General features: G+C 33.8%; 2 protein-coding genes across 2 annotated transcripts in view; one reads left to right on the forward strand and one right to left on the reverse strand.

Annotated features, from left to right (window-relative positions):
- LOC141484635 (uncharacterized) overlaps positions 1-17548 on the reverse strand; it is a 29439-nt gene extending 11891 nt beyond the window's left edge. The window contains exon 1 of the mRNA XM_074179700.1: positions 17488-17548. Coding sequence (XP_074035801.1) covers positions 17488-17518 — 31 coding nt within the window. The 5' untranslated portion in view covers positions 17519-17548. The remainder of the gene's footprint in view (positions 1-17487) is intronic.
- Positions 6138-18445, forward strand: part of LOC111511058 (uncharacterized) — a 29848-nt gene continuing 17540 nt past the window's right edge. Inside the window, exons 1-2 of the mRNA XM_074179696.1 lie at positions 6138-6305; positions 14841-15062. Of these exons, the coding sequence (XP_074035797.1) occupies positions 14888-15062 (175 nt within the window). The 5' untranslated portion in view covers positions 6138-6305; positions 14841-14887. The remainder of the gene's footprint in view (positions 6306-14840; positions 15063-18445) is intronic.

Genomic DNA, 18445 nt, shown 5'->3' on the forward strand with positions numbered 1-18445 from the left:
CGCCGGAGGCGCGAAAATTTTTATGTTGTTGCACGCTTTGCTTAATACTAAAGTTAGGGCATGGGCATGATAATGCGTAAAAAGTTCATGAGGAGCTATGGAATTTATTTTAGTTTGTGAACCCATAAAACGTTCTTCCATATTACCATCTTTGACATATCTAAAAACGATTGAAAGTTGTGATGTACAGGTAATATCGGTAGTTGCGTCAATTTCCCATGCAAAACAAGAAACACTTTCAATTTCTTTGCTACCGTTAAAAAAAGTGCCAAATTGTGAATCATATTTGCCCCATAACATTAAAAGTTCCTTGTAATTGCCGCGATTAATCGAATCTTCGGTTTCATCGTGTCCGCGAAAAGCTCTTTCTTGGGAACCCAAACAAATCGTAATATCGATAAGTCTTTTTAAATTCGACCGATTTTCCCTAACCTGATTATTAAAAAAAAATATGGCCTCTTTTTGAGCTGTATCTAAAGCTGTTGCTATATTTTGTTTGCTTAGTAATTTTAATTTACAAGACGAAATAATATGCTCCTTTTATTTAAAATGTCTTTCTATAGTACGAGGTAAATTTTTCAAATCGGAGTATCCTATTTTAGACCACTTTTGGTATTCGGTTTGTACGGAAAATAAAACACAGGGCCAACAAAAAAGTTTTCTCGTTTAATGGAGCCGGTTAACCAATCGCGTTTATCGTACCAACTAATATTAAATCCTCGATTGAAATCAGATTTGGTTGATGCGTTCCCAGAGTTTTAATAATGTAAAATTTATTATCATAAGATAAAAACTTAAAATTATTTGTCAGCAACCAATCATCAGATTTTTTAATTTCGTCCAACTTATTCATAATAATAAATGAAAAAAAAACTTACCGAAAAGTGAAAACCTGAAAACACCTTGAAATTGAAAGAAAACACTTCAAAAACACATTAAAAATATTACCAAGAAGCACTGCTATAATACAATACCGCCTATTTTATACACAAATAATAAATATTATCAAGAAACACTAAAACGATTTACCGAAATATTTTTCAGTCCCGGTCCGTCACGGCATCCCGTCCAAATAATTAAATAAAAGACAAACGCAGTCGTACACTAACGGAGATCAACTGGAGGCTAGCCTCCTCTAACGCTATAATTTCTGCAACTGAAATTACAAATCGGGACGTATGTCGCTGGTTAGATCGGCCCGCGAAGCTTGTGTTTTTTAAATCGGTCGGAGGCTTGGCTCCCTTGCAACGTATGACATTTATTATTTCGGGTTGATGGTTTATTCGTTATTCGTTCATGGGCGGTGCGTTTGAGGTTTGTTGATGCAGGATACAGTGTGGTACGTACTACGTAGTGAGTGATAGTGTTTTTTCGGGCATATTTTGTATTCATATTAAAAATTAATGGTAAAGTAACGATACCCAAGCATTTTTCGAAAAAAAAAACATAATTATTTGTCGATATCTTTTAATTTATTGCGATGAATAGCCTCAAACTTTATGGGGAGGCTAAGCCTCCCTTGCCTCCTCTGACGGGCCGCCGCTGAAGATAACTGGTGGAACCAGAGCACGAAGGCATTAGTGATCCAATACTAGATTATTACTTCTCCATTTCAAACAAAAAAAAGCAGGAGGAGCCCCGTCGAAACAACTACTTTCACAGTTTGTTCGAAAGTGGTTGACGATATTTCATGGTGAATTTAACTATTTCGGACTTCCGTTGTCTAATATGATTTTAATATGATTCGAAATCTATGAAAGAACAGAATGAATAGCTAAAATATCAATTATATAAAAGCAATAAAACGTGAAATTGAAATACAATAAAACGAATAAAATGAAATAATGAAGATAAATGATGAACATGGCCACATAAAAAATAAATAAAAAAAATATAAATGAGCAAGAAAATTAAAACACCAATAAATGAAAAAAAATTAAAAAATAAATAAAAATATAACTGAAAAAATGCTGTGGTCTTCTTTGCTTATAATCTCCAAAAGTTTCAACTGCAACTGCGGCTGTCATCTTCAATGGCGTGGTCGAAGTACTCTTCTTGAAGTTTCAGTTGACACGCGGTTGCTGTGGTCTTCTTTGGTTATAATCTTCAAAGGTTGACAGCTGCAGTTGAAGCTGCGGCAGTCATCTTCAGTGGCAAGGTCCGCTTCACTGGTTTACCGGGAGTCCACTGTTTTCCGCTTGATTACGGTCAACTCCCGCCAAACGGTCAACTCCTGCTAAACCGGCGAAGCGGAGAGAGGGATAGGTGAAAGCGCTCGAATGACCTATAAATATTCATCACCTGAAGACGATTGTGGTTCACCGCATCCTCAGGGAAGATGACGACGATAACATCCGCCCAACTTCTGTAGAATAGCTGAAGGGTTATATCAGAGCCGCAAAGGCCAAGAATCCTCCGGAGGTCGATTCAATAACGAATATAGGTTGTTGAAGAGGCTCCCAGAAAACTGCGTTGAAAACTTACTAAATATAGTAGATAAACAGTTCGTTGGTCCTCAGATACTTCCCCAGAAGGTGGAAGCATGCGATCATTGTCATGCTCCCGAAACAGGGCCAGAACCCACTATTCCCACAGAAATATCGCCCGGTCAGTCTGCTTTCGTCGGCGGCTAAGCTGACTGAAAGGGTCGTTCTGCAAAGGCTCAACGAAGAAGTCGATGACCGAAATGATCTGCCTGACGAACAATTCGGCTTCAGGAGAGAACACCAGTGAGTTACAGGCTCCGAGACTGGTCGAAACCGCCATCGCAGAGCTAAATAATAATCGCAAAGTCCACGTCGTCTTATAAGACATCTCGAAGGCCTTCCACCGTGTATGGCACGAGGGCCTTTTGCATAAGTTAACTGGGCTCGACCTGCCTCGGGGTCTAATCCGGTGGATTGGGTCTTTCCTGAAAGACAGAATATTTCAGGTTAGAGTAGAAGGCTTTGTCAACAGGAAGATCCTCGCTGGAGTACCACAGGGAGCCGTGCTCTCGCCTACGTTATACTCGCTTCACACCAGCGACCTCCCGAAGTCCGAGCGTGTGAAGGTGTTTCTCTACGCCGATGATACGGCTATCCTCTACAAGAAATCATACTAAAGGTGGTTGATTTGATATTTCATTTTTTTGAGTATGTTCTTCGAAAATGAGGATGCCGTTGTTGGGTAATTAAAATTTGTTCTGTTCTGTTTAAAATCTGTTTTTTCCGTTAATCAGCTTTCGCCCCCATACGAACGACAACTCTCAGAAGTTGAGAAACTTGTGCGAGCCAAGGACTAACGAGGTCTTACCTTTTAACGTGTGATTCCTAACAAGTAGTTTCCTTCTTTTCATGACCCTCTTATTTTTTTTTCAGTTTCAACATGTTCTATTCGATGGACGAAAAATAACAGTACACAAATTTTCTCTATACTCTTAACAAAAACTTCCATCATTTGAATGGAAAAGTTGATAATATTCAACTGTTATTTAAGCTCAATATGTCTGTATGATTATTGATGTAGTAAATGAGTACTTACAATAGTTTATTGCATTACATAGCTGACTTATAGGATATTCATTATTTTTCAGAACAATAAATCTATATTAGATTTGATGGAAAAGTTTTTGCAGACAGGGTCAGTAGCAAAACAATATGCAGTTGAGCTCGAAATAGGGAATATTACTGGAGTTTTATCCCAATATTTCGACACGTGTTTCGATCACCAAGTGATCATCTTCAAGAGGAAGATCAAACTGAGAGATTGATTAACCTTTTTGAGATTAATATTCCTGAGATTATACTCAGTTTAATCTTCCCCTTGAAGATGATCACTTGGTGATCGAAACACGTGTCGAGGTATTAGAAATAAGGGTTTGGTTTTGTGATAAAACTCATTCATCACTACGCCAAAGGTTCCAAACAGTGCATCACAAGTCGATATGAGGAGTAAAGTAGTAAACATTGTGATTCCGTCATCTTGAGATGGAGCTTAACGATTTTGTGAGAATGCTCGCCATCGCATCTAGTGCCAGTAAAAGTACTCTTCTTAGAATTGTGAAGCAACTCAAAAGCATACTCTGCGTGATAAAAATGGGGCGTGTTATGTTTTCGAAAGATAACTTTTCGAAAATATAGGAATGTAGGCTTTTACGGCTGGCGCCAATGTTTTTGTTGGCTTTTGGTCATCTTCAGCGGCGTGGTCGAAGTACTCTTCTTGACGTGTCAAGTTGACACGCCACGCCACTGAAGATGACTGCCGCAGTTGCAGTTGAAACCCTTGGGGATTATAACCAAAGAAGACCACAGCTAAACCCGGAAACCAATCAAAACAATTAGTAGGTAACTAAATCAGTTAATTATTATGTTCAACATACAAGTTCTTGATAACGAATGAATCAATTTCGAAAAAACATACAGAGGTAATAGAGTGACAAAAGACCTGTCAAATGATATATCACACACGACCTCCCTGCCACTAAAAAAATATAGGGTTAGCTGCTGCTTATAGGAGGGGTCAAGTTTTCGTTGGAACGCACTATATCAGCAAGTAGTTTGCTTGGGAGAATGGAAAAAAATTAGGAAAATGAATAATAATAATAATAATATCGTTCATTATGAAAAAAAAATACATTTACACATAAAAGGAAAAGGGTTAGCCAAAGGTTATCTTCCACCCCTCCCAAAAATTATACAGTGAGTGTAAGAAAATATAAAAATTCTTATTTACTATCATAACAATGATAGAGAAGAGAAAAAATAATAGATCATATATTTGCTAACAACTCTCGATATTCTTAATATAATTTTGGTCAATTTTACAATTTCATTGCACTATCATACATTGAATTTCAAATTTTTTAATTAGCACTGAGCAGAGTAAGCATCAGTGATTTTATTTCTTTCTAAAATTGATGAATATTATGATTTAAAAGGGGTAAAATTTCATTCAGATAAGAAGGGGCTATATAAGAAAAACATCTTTGACATTTGGAAGTACGGTGTCTATGTATGTTGAATGAGTTAATTCTCAAATGGACCATATGTATGTTAGAATGCCTGCCTAATAAACTATATAAATAACTAGGTGTTTTAGTTTGACGCATCTTAAACAAAAACATTTTTATCAAATATTTGATTCTGTATCTCACATTCAGCTCCTTCATTTTTTTTATCAAAAATGTTCACCATATGGTATATAGCATACGAATAGCATGCAAGCATTTTGTATACGTTGTAACTTCTGCTTGTTATATTTCGGCAAAAAATTGTAATACATCGAACAACAATGCCCGATATGGGGTAAAATAAGAGTTTTAACTAACTTGAGTTTCATTTCTTGTGATAACTGATACTTGAATTTATATAGCGATTTGAGTTTGAAGAATGATACTTTGAAAATGTTTCTCACATGTTCATGGAAAGACAAATAGATATCTATGGTTACGCCAAGATTTTTAGCACTGTCTACTCAATCAATATCTGCGTTATCGAGAGTGAGCCTAAAGTTACACCGAGTTTCTACTATTTGTCTTTGAGACCCTATGCATAAGGCCAAAGTTTTATTTGGATTGATTTTCAGTCCATGATTCTCCGAGTATAGAATTGTTTTGTGCAAATCTGTGTTTATATTGGCCACGCAACTTTTTGTATCGGTGTTATGAGAAGACAAATATAACTGTATATCATCTGCGTATAGATGTACTTGACAATGTGATAAGAAAGTGGGGTAATCAAAAATAAACACTGAAAACATCAAGGGTCCTAAAATACTTCCCTGCGGTACACCTGAGATTGTTTCTTTTAGGGATGACCATGAGTAATCATCCAGAAAAACGATGTCAATTTCTATATAATTCTGTTTTTAAATTAATATCAGCTGACCAACGTTTCTGAAGTACTAACCATCTCCCATTCAGACCAAAATCCACTTCGAATGAAACTAATTCGAACAATATACAACCCACCATTGTTTGCATATCAATAAAATACACTTATGTAAGTTGAGGCAGGTCGAAATTCAAGTCGGCCAATACGAAAAACCCGATTTCCCCCTTCAGAAACGTTCAACGTTCCTTTATGCGTTTTTCCTTAGCTCTCCAAATGCGCATGTTCCCGCTTGGTATTCGCGGCTCACCCTGTATTCGCAATTGGTAATGTGCGTCCACTTATCGACTTCAGTGGTTGGTGTCGGTTGTTAGCTGTTTTCCGCTTGTGAGTGTCGGTCGGCGCGCATTTGAATATAGATAGTATGTTATTTCAACTTCAATGAGACATCACTTTTTCAAATTATCCATGAAAAAGTGTTCGGAATACAAACAAGTGAGTTATATTCGCTTTTTTAATGATTTCGAAGGGCTTTCAGGCTGGATGTCATTCGAAATATTTTTCGATGAAACGGGATTTCATTTTTTCAAACTTTATGATCGATCGGTGTTCAAAAAATAGGATAAAAAATTAGCTCAAAACAAAAACATATTAAATAATCCATCCAGTTTGTCATCAGAAGTATCTAGCTCTATAGAAACTGCAATTACACATTTCCACCTATCTATTGTGTCTTAAAAAGAATAAACAAGGGTGTATGAAAAAAAAATAGAGGGAATAAGTAGGTCATACAATAATAATAACAAATTTATTCCTTTATGTCGATCACAAACAATGATATAGAAATCAACAAAAAAATAATAATTGCATTAATATGTAAATGCTGACAATATAAAGATATAGATACATTTCCCAATCGTCTACAAGTTTTTGAAGATATAATTTAAAACCTAGTATTAAGACACATATTAAATTAAATTGATAAAGTGTAAAAAATATATTGGACACTCAAAAAGTCATATGCTGAAAAGAGAATATTGTTTGTTTGGTGACATTCAAAAAACTCTTTGACAGAGACACCTCCCAAGTAAATATTCTTTGAGCATAAGTTTGGAAACATTGGTAATTTTAATATTTTCAATGTGTATGAATCTTGTCTTTTTCTTTCTCAATTCGTGAGCTATAATGAGAACAGAACTAATCCTGTGAAAGCTGCAATAATCTGAAGTTACGGAGTAACTTTTCGTATTGAACTGAAAAGTTTTCCCGTTCTACAGTATAGAGGTCTCCATTAAAATTTTTATGTCTTTTCAAATTGTGGAATATCAAGCAATGTTCATTATATTGTTCTACAAGGTCAATTGAGCAATACAGGTCAAAACTGGATATGAGCCACCTGTTCTTTGGAAGGCGTTTCAATAACTCTTTTAGTTTGACCAACAAACTTTTGTCGATGTCCTCACAGCTCATTCCATCAATCTCAGACTTTCCAGTTTCAACCAACGTATCTTTCGACTAATCAATAGTTGAAATTTACTAGCAGTTGTCAAACTGCATACCATGGAGCTGCCGGATTTCATCCAGAAACGAGCCATTCGCCAGATAGGAAACACAAACATCACTTGCAACCTTGATGTTTAAATATGTTTAAAATATGTTTTTAAAATATATTATTAATTATTAAATTATCGATTATAAGTATAAAAAACCTAGTTTCCAAGTGAATGGGGAGATTTATTATGGAAACCCAGAATTTATATATATCAAAAAATTGCTCAGCCAAGTGAGGAATTCATATTCGATTGAATTCAAAATGAAAATGAAGGAGGTTCTATTGAAATATTTTTTTTATTCTCCGGATGAATTTTAAAGTGGTCTTATGTAGTTTTTCTTGTTGAAATTATTTATTACTATTTTTTTACCAAGAAGATGTATGTATTCATGATTAGGAATTCATGATGTGGACTTACTAAAAATGAACCCCTTTCGCAGTGAACTTCAATTTTTGTAGTAGCATTTTTGATGTGTTGAAAAAAAAGCTTTTTATTATTTTTTTAAATCTTGCTTTGCACAAGCACTCAAGCAAAAAGAATACTCTGATAAATTAACTACAAAGGCAGAAACTGATAAAAAGAACGACAAAGTTGAGAATTTCATTATCATTTCAACTAACATTAATAATTGAATCAAAACACAGAACATACCAAAAATGTAAGTGGATAAAAATCTATAATAGTAATCATTGTTGTGGATATTTATAGTAATGTCCTACACTGGCTTGATAATATGTTTTACATTTTGTAATAATATAATTATTTGTATTCAATTGTGAAGTATTGCAACAAACGACGATATATTGTTTTTCGGTATCCGAGAAAAGTATTTGACTATCATTTGTTTTTGCAGCTTTAGTCTTCAATATAACCTTCGGCTATTGTTGATGATCTCCAACCTCCATGCATTTTTAACGTGGTTATATGTGCCCAAGAGTCCACTACAATGTAGCGGAACAATTCTGTAGTTTCATCTGGCATTTTCCAAGTTTATGGATACCAAGCCGTTTTTTGCATGCCTCACCATTAGTATATCAAAAAGAAATTAGATAATTAGCCTAATGGTCTACAGAATCTACAGTCATATTTTCTGTTGATATTCCACTATAATAAACGATCGGTATAGCTTACCACTTCTACATACTCCCGCTCTCCCAAAATTTAAAACAAGCTGAATAAAATACATTGTTCATTTATGAATTTTTACTTCATCTGGATCTTCAAAAAAAAATTGAATTAGTGACTTCTGTCTAGTTCTTGGGATTTTTTGGCACAGTTACCATATGATTGACGCTTCAAAAAGGTTCACAATTTAAAATATTTGAAGATGTCTATGATATATAACTACATGAAATATGTAGACCATTAACTCGAAGGTTTCAATTTCTTGGATAAACCTGTAAGGTATGGCGGTAAAACTTTTTCGAAAATTGATACAAACTTTTTGTTATCGCAATCCATAAATATTCTATAACACATCATATAATTTTCTGGATTTTGTAAGCAACAAATTATTGTTGTATTCTGCATCTTTTGATAAATCTTCTGTTCCTTCATCACTTTTCACTATTTTAGAAAACATAAAAAACTTGTTAGGAGGTCTACGCACAGAATATAATCTCTTCTGCAAAGAATTTACTCTTAAAATGATGGAATAAAAATGAAGATTTTCAACTGAACGAACCAGAAAATGTACCTAGCAACCTAGACTTTTCTAAGAAATGGAACTAGTAATGTGATTTAAACAGGGCTATGGGATTGAACAGTCATGTCTACGTCAAACACACAATTATTATTCATATTCAATATTACATTATCATTTTTCGGTAAATACGGTCTAACCCAGGGGTTCCCAACCGGTGGTACGCGTACCACCAGTGGTATGCGGGAACGTTTCAGGTGGTACGCGTGAGAGATGTGAACAACATGCTGTTGATAGCAAACATGACTCAGCTCAAGGGTCGCTAGAAAAAAAAATACCTATAACCCAGTGAACGACCTGACATCTTTGTTTTTCTATTACATTGGAATTTATAATTCCTAGGTAATGAATAAAATAATAAAACACTTCAGGAATTTTACCTAGGAATCCCCAGATAGTACAATTGGTAAACAAAGTGTGTTTCATTTTTTACCTATGGGTTTTGAAAAAGGATTGATTGTTACTTACTTGGCATACAGGTTCGTTGTGGGTGTTGTAATTATTAATCCTGATTTCGTATAAGAAAACTGAACTATGAAACGATTTCTGACGTCCTCTTCTACTTCAAAGGATTGTGCTAAAAAACCTAAATTACCGGCCAATCGTAAATACGATGAAAGCTACACGCACAGTACGGTTTTATAGTGAAGCCAGGGACTGAAACCAGTAACATTCCCATTCCTCAATGTGTTGTAAGTCTTGAAACACTTTGAAACCCATCCATGAAGCCTTCTTCACTGATGCGACACCAAAATACTAAGCACCCTGATTTGATTGAATTGAATTTTTTAAAAGAAAATCTAGATTTTTTAAAGAAAGAAACCCAATGTTTGACGAAGTTTGTCAATACTGATACTAACTTGATAAAGGCATCATACCTTGCTAGTTTAACAATTAATAATAATAATAATAATAATATTTATTAACTTCTCTCGTTAAAAAGTATAAAATTTCTTTCACAAAATAGTACACAGTAACAAGGAAGACGTCCATAGTGTGTAAAACACAATAAACATAATACAATACAAATTAAAAAAAATGGAGTGTAAAACATATTAAATATAAAACAATACAAATTTAAAAACATTTACCGTCTAACATACAAATGGGGTGTAAAACATAATAAATATATTACAATACAAATTTATAACATTTATAGTCAACATACATATGAGAGGGTAAATTGTTTACTAATAGCTGCCCGTCTAGAGTGAAGAATTATTGGTTTGCAAAAAATTCATTGATGGTGTAGCAGTTTTTTTGGATGAGATAGGCTTTCAATCGTGCTTTAAAAATCGAAATATTAGGAGATTCTCTCACTGTGCCGTCTAACTTATTGAAAAATTTTGGGCCAAGGTATAGATAACTTTCTGAAAAAGTGCAGTCCGATGTGCAGCAGTTACCAAAAAATCTTTTGATCGAGTTGAGTAGCCATGATTTTCTCGATTCGCTTCAAATGAAGATATATTTTTGAACACATAAATACATGATTCATATATATACAACCCAGCAAGAGTGAGAATTCTCAATTTCTTGAAGGAATCTCTACATGACTGTTGCCATTCTAGATCATCAATTATTCGGATAGCATATTTTTGGAGTATAAAAACTCTTTGTGCAGAAGATCCCTTCCCCCAATTTAGAATTCCGTATCTTATATGAGAATTGATGGTCGCATAGTACAGGCTGAGCAGAACTTCCTTGCTGCAGTGATTTCGCATGAATCTTAGTGCGTAGCAATTTTTTTTCAATTCATCGCAGAGTAGGTCAATATGTGGATTCCACGTAAGTCTGTGATCTACAGTGAGACCAAGTATTTTTGTTGTTGGGCAAGATGTAACCTCCAGATCGTTATATTTAAATATACTAAGAGGGTCATTCCTATTACCTAATGAGAATTTCATTAACACTGTTTTGTTGATGTTGAGTGGTAGATGGTTTTTAGTAGCCCATGTAATTACTTTATTATAGACCACTTCAGTTAATTCTGGAAGTACTATGGGATTTTTTGCTTTAATCAAAAGGTTGGTGTCGTCTGCATATGCAACTATATGTACCATTGTAAGATCATGAAGGTACTTTATTAGATCGTTAGCATAAATTAAAAAGAAAAGTGGTCCCAGTATGGATCCTTGAGGGACACCCTGATTTATTGTTATTGATTGACTTTTCACACCTTGTACAATGACTTGCTGTTTCCTATTTTGAAGATATGTCTTTATCAAATCGTGAGCAGTTCCCCGCACCCCAAGTCTATTCATTTTCAAAAGTAATAACTCGTGATCTACACAATCGAACGCTTTTGAGAAATCTATGAACAAACCGCATATTTGAAATTTGCAGTCAAGAGAAGTTATTAAGTGTTCATTGAAGTCATATAGAGCTGTTTCAGTACTTCGATTTTTCGTAAAACCATGCTGATTCGATGAGAGAAGGTGATTTGCTGTTAAAAATGTTAGCAGTTGATTTTTAATATTTAACTCAAATAATTTGGATATACTGGATAGTAAACTTATTCCTCTATAATTATCATATGTATTAGGGTCTCCTTTCTTGAATATTGGAGTAACTAGTGCAACTTTTAATTTTTCAGGAAATATGCCATGCTCAACAGAAAGATTAATTAGATATATAATGGATACACAACTCATGAGCACATTTTTTAAGGAGATTGTTTGAGATACTGTCAACTCCGCTAGCATCTGAATTTTTGAGTTTATTCACCATGTCAAAATAACCAAATTCTGTAATGACGTATGAATACAAACAAAAATGGCGAATTATCAACATTACCTTCCATAAAGTTAATATCAGTGTCCCCGTGTTGTATGACGCGAGTAAAATTGATATTGAAATTATTGGCCACATCAGTACTTGAAACTTCATTTTCACCATCGTAGATTATAGTTTCTTTATATTTGTTACCCGATTTTTGTATTTTTCGAATAGTTTGCCACATGGTTTTTGTTTTGTTAGTAGCAGAGTTTATTTTGAGATTATTGATTATAATATTGTTATTCCTGAGTTTCTCTCTATAAGTTTTAGTTAACTGCTTACTAATATTCTTATACTCATTATTTATTCTAGCACATTCTGAATACAGAGACACCAAGTTTTTCAACTCAACGAGTTCGTTGGTCAAGGGGGCTGATATGCTATTTTTTCGTTGTTGGTTCCGTCTCATAGGAAAAGCTACTTCAATATAATATTGAATAGTTTGGTGAAATATGTCATATGCTTTGTTTGGACAGCTTTGAACATAAAGGTCATCCCAATTTTCACTAACTAAAAGTCTTTTGAAAGTTATAATATTTTCTTCCGAGAATTGTCTTCTATAGCTACTTTTAAACTTTGTGTCATTTTCATGTACTTTAAATAGAGGAATATTAATTATTTGGGCATAGTGATCCGATATATGGAAAAGATTGCAAATTGCAATTGCAATTGCAAAAGATGAAAAGCCTCACACAATAGGTGAGACGCTTTACTGCCGGCCTCTGTGGATATGGTTCAAGCGTGTTAGGAGAAAAGGCAGCCAAAGAAATTTAAGAAATACCACTGCCAAATAACACACTAAAAAGACGAATTGACGATACGTCTAATAATATTGAAGACCAACTGGCTTTAAAACTCCAAGAATGCACTTATTTTGCACTTCAAGTTGACGAAAGCATTGATGTTACAAACATGGCGCAGCTACTTGTTTTCGTGGGATTTGATTATAATGAAGAGGTGATAGAAGAGTTTTTTTCTGCAAACCACTTGAATCAAATACCACAGCGGAACTCATTCTTAAGGTAATTGATGAATATGTGCTCAAAGTAGGCAATCCCTTGTGTACAGATGTGGCAAAAGCTATGTCAGGAAAATTGACAGGGCTAGCAGCAAAAATGAAAAGAGTTGCTCCTAAATGCAAAAGTACGCATTGTGTCATCCATCGAGAAGCATTAGCTGCTAAAAGTATGCCGGAAAATCTTAACTCCGTTCATCAGATGCTGTGAGAGTTATTAACTTCATGAAGGCTAGGGCTCTAAACACAAGATTATTCTCCTTGATGTGTGAAAAAATGGGTGGCAAGTTCAAAACTTTACTTCTGCATACAGAAGTGAGGTGGTTATCTCGCGGGAACATTTTGAACCGTCTCTTTGAACTGAGATCACAAGTTTTCATGTTTTCAAGTGAAAAAAATCAGGACATGAAAACATTGTTTGCTGATGAAGAATGGTTGTCAAGATTGGCTTACCAAGCCGACATTTTTGACAAACTGACCACAGCCTTCACAGTCAGTGACAAAATAAACTCCTTCAAGAGAAAGTTGGTCCTGTTTTGTTCACTAATACAGGAGGATAATTTATCTGCATTCCACACTCTATCATCATTTTTTGAACAAAATTAAATATCTTCAATGCCAGATGTAGTTGCAGATATCATTGTTCAATTGGAAGGCCTTCAAAAAAGCTTCAAGAAGTATTTCTATGAAGATTATTCAAAAGTGGGCTGGATCAGAAATCTTTTTCGGGAACCTCACCAAATGAATTGGAAATAAAAGAAAGTTTTATTGACCTTATAGAAGATAGTTCCATGAAAGATTATTTTAAAGAGAAATCTTCAACTAATTTCTGGATCGGATGTTAAACCGAGTACCCTTTGCTCTTTCGGTAAGCTCTGCTATTTTTGATGCCATTCGTTAAAAGTTACTTGTGTGAGAGTGGATTTTCTGAACTCTTGTTCAGAAGCAGAATAAGTGAAGAGAACTTAAGAGTGAAGATAATTTCCATTACTCCTAATGTTGATATTTTAATCACAGGCAAACAACAAGTTTCGCACTAAAGACTATAAAAGTATATTTTGTATGATGATTAATTTTTTGCTGACTTTTTGATAATTTTTCATTAGTATGCTTTTAGACCTATGGGTAATAAATAAAACTGTAAATTAATACCATTTCAATATTTTTATTCCTCCTTTATTATAAGCATGTTATAAATAAACAAATATTTAACCATTAGTTATGAAGTATTCTCAGGAATTTAATTAAAAAAGCCTTTAACTTGAAGAGTAAATATTATACGTTTATTAAAATATTTAGGTCTGGTGGCACGCCAATATTTCTCAAAAAGTCAAGTGGTACGAAGGTGCAAAAAGGTTGGGAACCCCTGGTCTAAACAACAATAATAATAATTAATTTTTAAAACACACTATTTGATGATTCAAAATCAAAAATCATAATTAAAATACTCATTGAAAATGATGAGTTATTTCCTTTATGTAAACAATTTTATTTCAATTTTCTAAACACACATTACAAATAATCAGAGAAAAAAGTATGTTTCATATGGCATAGAAACAGATTTACTGCCGCGGCTAGCGGCAGTATATGTAGCCTGGTTAAACAAATACCCATTATATAAACTGAAAGAATTTATATATTGGCATCATTTCCAGATGATACCAACTAAATGCTTGCATTGATTTTACGCCAGAAGTTACAATTCTACCTGTCAAATTGTTTCTACCATCGTTTATTTATTTATTTGTTTGCTAATGTCCTAATGTTCAGCTATTTTTATTCAGCTTTTCGTTTGTCTCTTTAGACTTAGACGAACCCCATACAATTGTCAAATGGAGAATACATTACTATTATTATTATTCAGTACACTGGTGAAAGACATATATATTTTTGAACGATTCAGAGCTGTTGAGGTAAATTCATTCAATATCAATATACATATTCAGTGTTTTCGACGCCCCTGTATAATAGTTTCCTTTTTCCAGGTTCACATTTCTTCGCATCCCTCACAAAGGAGAAACCAATATGAAAAATGATGAAGGTGCTTTTTCGACAAGCTCTGGTCATACTTCTGTTGATGAGAAATGGTTTTTCAACACCAGTGGTGGAGTACGATAAAGCTTCCAAGTACGAGGAGTACGAAATTGAGCACGAAATTTCAATGATGCATGCGAAAAACTCAGTTTTGAGTATGGACATTGACTCGAGTGAGTTGATATTCACATAATTAGAAAAATGTTAAGCCGTCTAGACAAATATCGTAATTGAGTTCAGTTTGTTGTATAAGTCGAGTATTGTTACAACACTGTTTTTATTTTCGGTAGTCCGATCAAATTAGACCAAAAATAAGAGGAAAGCTACCTAAATTCCCACCAAGCTGAAAATCAGTAAGATTGTTTGAAATATGAAAAAAAATAAAATTTGAAAGTTCCTCATCTTTCCCCTTTATGGAAAAAATTTTATTCAAGGTCAAAAGTCAAAAAATGAGCTTCTCACGATTTTCAGCAAAACGGTAACTTTTATAATAAACATACTTCATACATGGTGTACTCATGCATATTATGACGGTCAAAACTTTTACAACTTTTTGAATCGATATATCTAAAAAACAGTGGCTCGTGGCTCGACACATTTTTTGTAAATATTTTAATGATATACAATTTCTGTCTGGAGTATTTTTATGATAAAACTTACCTTTTTGCTGAAAATCGCGAAAAACTCATTTTGTTTACCTTTGACCTCGAATAAAATTTTTTCCATACATTTTTTCCATTCAAATTTTATTTTTAATCATATTTTAAACAATCTTATTCATTTTCAGCTTGGTGGGAATTTGGTAGCTTCGAATGTCTAAATTGACCGGGCTATCGTCAGATTTCGAAGAAAATGTTTATTGACAAACGGTGGTGACTTAATTAATTTTGGACAATAAATAATAATGAGTATTCGAGAAACACTTTTACAATACAGTTTTACAAAAACGCAACACCTGTTTCGCTATACGATATCTTCTTCAATGTTCTTCCTTTTACTGCGGCCTCAGAGTTTTATCATGTACTCGTATAAGTTCATATTGAATCTAGTTCGAACGGGATACACCAAGTGCTATTTTAATAATTGTGTCTATATACATTCAATAAATATTTTATTAGTTGGTCTAATTCGAGGAATATGTTCGATTGATCAATCAATAAATATTTGCTTTCAAACACGCATGAGATTAGCTTTATCTATGGTCGAACCCATGTTAGAAAATGAAGGTAAAATCTTGGGTAACAATTCAAGGCATTTCCTCCTTTGAGTGCGTATTGTAGGTTGTTTCAAAACCCCCAAGAATGTACCGGGTGATGCAATCTAGATGGTATTAAGAATGGAATTTGCTCTTGCAATATTTCCCAAGGAAAATTTCCCTAATGACCCTTTTCAATTTTGGTCATGCTTTTGAAATATCTCGGAAACTTTTGATCAGTGGAAATATATATATATATATAATTGTATATAACAAATACTGGAAATGCTATCCTTTTTTCCAAAATGGTGAAAATTATCACGTTTCTATCGGGTTTCTCAGAAGTATACCGAAAATTTTCCAACAAAATACCCCCTATAATTTCAAAGAAGTCTCCAGACTCAATATTAAAAAAAAAGAGATGATAGTAAAAATTCGTTAGACTATTTGATAATCCATCAAGAGCTTATCAAATTGTTAGTGGTTGAAAGATAATATATCGCCAATGGAATACACTTATATAAATTGAAGGGGTTATATTTTTAGGAGCGATTAATTTTTGGGAAAGAAAGTTTTTGGCTTTCTACTACTCCATCTTGATACAAAAAAAAAGGATGAGGGAATCTTCCAAAGAAAGGTAGGAAGTAATCAATTTGAAAATAAATTACTCTATGGATGTGTAGATCATGCAAAGAAGTAACTTTCAGACACAAACTGAAAGAAAGTCCTCCTGAAACAGCTACTTTCATATAAACATTGAATTACACGAAAGAAAAAAATTCTTTCGAAACAAATAATTCTATATGAACACTGGATTATACATAAGATACTTTTCTCTACTCAGTTTGTATTTCAAACATTCGTTGTGGAATAAAAATCAGATATCATTCACATGAGTTCTACTTTAAATGAATGGTAACAATTTGTACTTACATGGAACACTGTCATCCTCACTGGTATACATCGATGTTTCGCCTTAAGACACTTGCCCCAAGGCTCTTCAGTACCAAATTCGATAACATTATAGAAAATACACACAATTCATTCTTGAATTACGATTTTTTAATGTCACGAAATAAGCTTGATCTGCTTATGTCATCGATGACATCATAATGACATTCATTCACCTATTTGATTTAATCCCAGCCAAGGGGAATCTTATTTGAATTGAAGGGTTATATTTTTAGGAGTGATTAATTTTTGGGAAAGAAAGTTTTTGGCTTTCTACTACTCCATCTTGATACCAAAAAAAAGGATGAGGGAATACTTCTATATGAACACTGAATTATACAGAAGATTCCTTTCTCTACTCAGTTTGTATTTCAAACATTCGTTGTGGAATAAAAATCAGATATCATTCACATGAGTTCTACTTCAAATGAATGGTAACAAATTGCACTTACATGGAACGCTGTCACCCTCACTGGTATACATCTGTGAACCTGAAAGTCTTTCTGAGTAACTCAAATATCTGGAAAATATATAGAAAGCCAATAGAAATTCAGATACACAAAAATAAGCAATGGATATCGATAAAATCTGGCTACCTTTCCTTAATTGTACACAAACAAGGTCATTTAATCCAATTAAGAGAAACGAAGCCACTAATAGACGAAACGTCAGGTATAAAAACTTGCACACCACGGCCAAAAATCCCAGAAAATAGCTTTTTTGACACAGTCATCTCTAGCTGATCAAATATTGATCAAAGAATCGAAAAAATTCAATTTCACAAATACGCAAATTTAGTTTTTAATATGTATTTTCAGTTGTGGGGATTATTCACAGCTAATAACATACTGTATTATTCCAAATTGACACACACTGACACCACTACTCATTAAAATAATTTGGAAAGTACATTCAGGAGATGTTATTGCACAAAGTTTTTCTGACAATATATTCATGATACAAATGCTTATAATTCAATATATTTCATAGCCCTGAAGAAGGCGCTAATTGATCACCCAAACTTTGGTAAATATAATTGTGTTTTTTATGTCAACCGCTCGTAAAATTCAAAATCACCATTCTAGTGATAGCACAGTATAGCAGTATACTCAATTGATTTTTCTTTGTTGGGATACTTCGATATTGATCCAGTTCCACCTTGAGAAAGTTCATGCTTTTCAATTGGTTGAAAAATAATCAATATTTTATTCATGATTCAATATTAAATGTCAAGGGTTGCAACCGTTGTCACGCAAACCGTATTTCTCGTCTACAATCCCCCAGCTATTTCTTCTATAATTTATAGTACAGGGAGAATCTTGACTTCTGTAAAAACTAGTTGGAAACTACTGAATGTTGAAGAGGAAAGGGGTGAAAGGGGTGAGGCCTGTTGTTGGGGTTTGATAGCCT

Source organism: Leptinotarsa decemlineata, unplaced genomic scaffold, assembly GCF_025532065.1.
Source record: "Leptinotarsa decemlineata unplaced genomic scaffold, Ldec_3_MD MMD2_tig00026282_RagTag_RagTag, whole genome shotgun sequence".
NCBI lineage: Eukaryota > Metazoa > Arthropoda > Insecta > Coleoptera > Chrysomelidae > Leptinotarsa > Leptinotarsa decemlineata.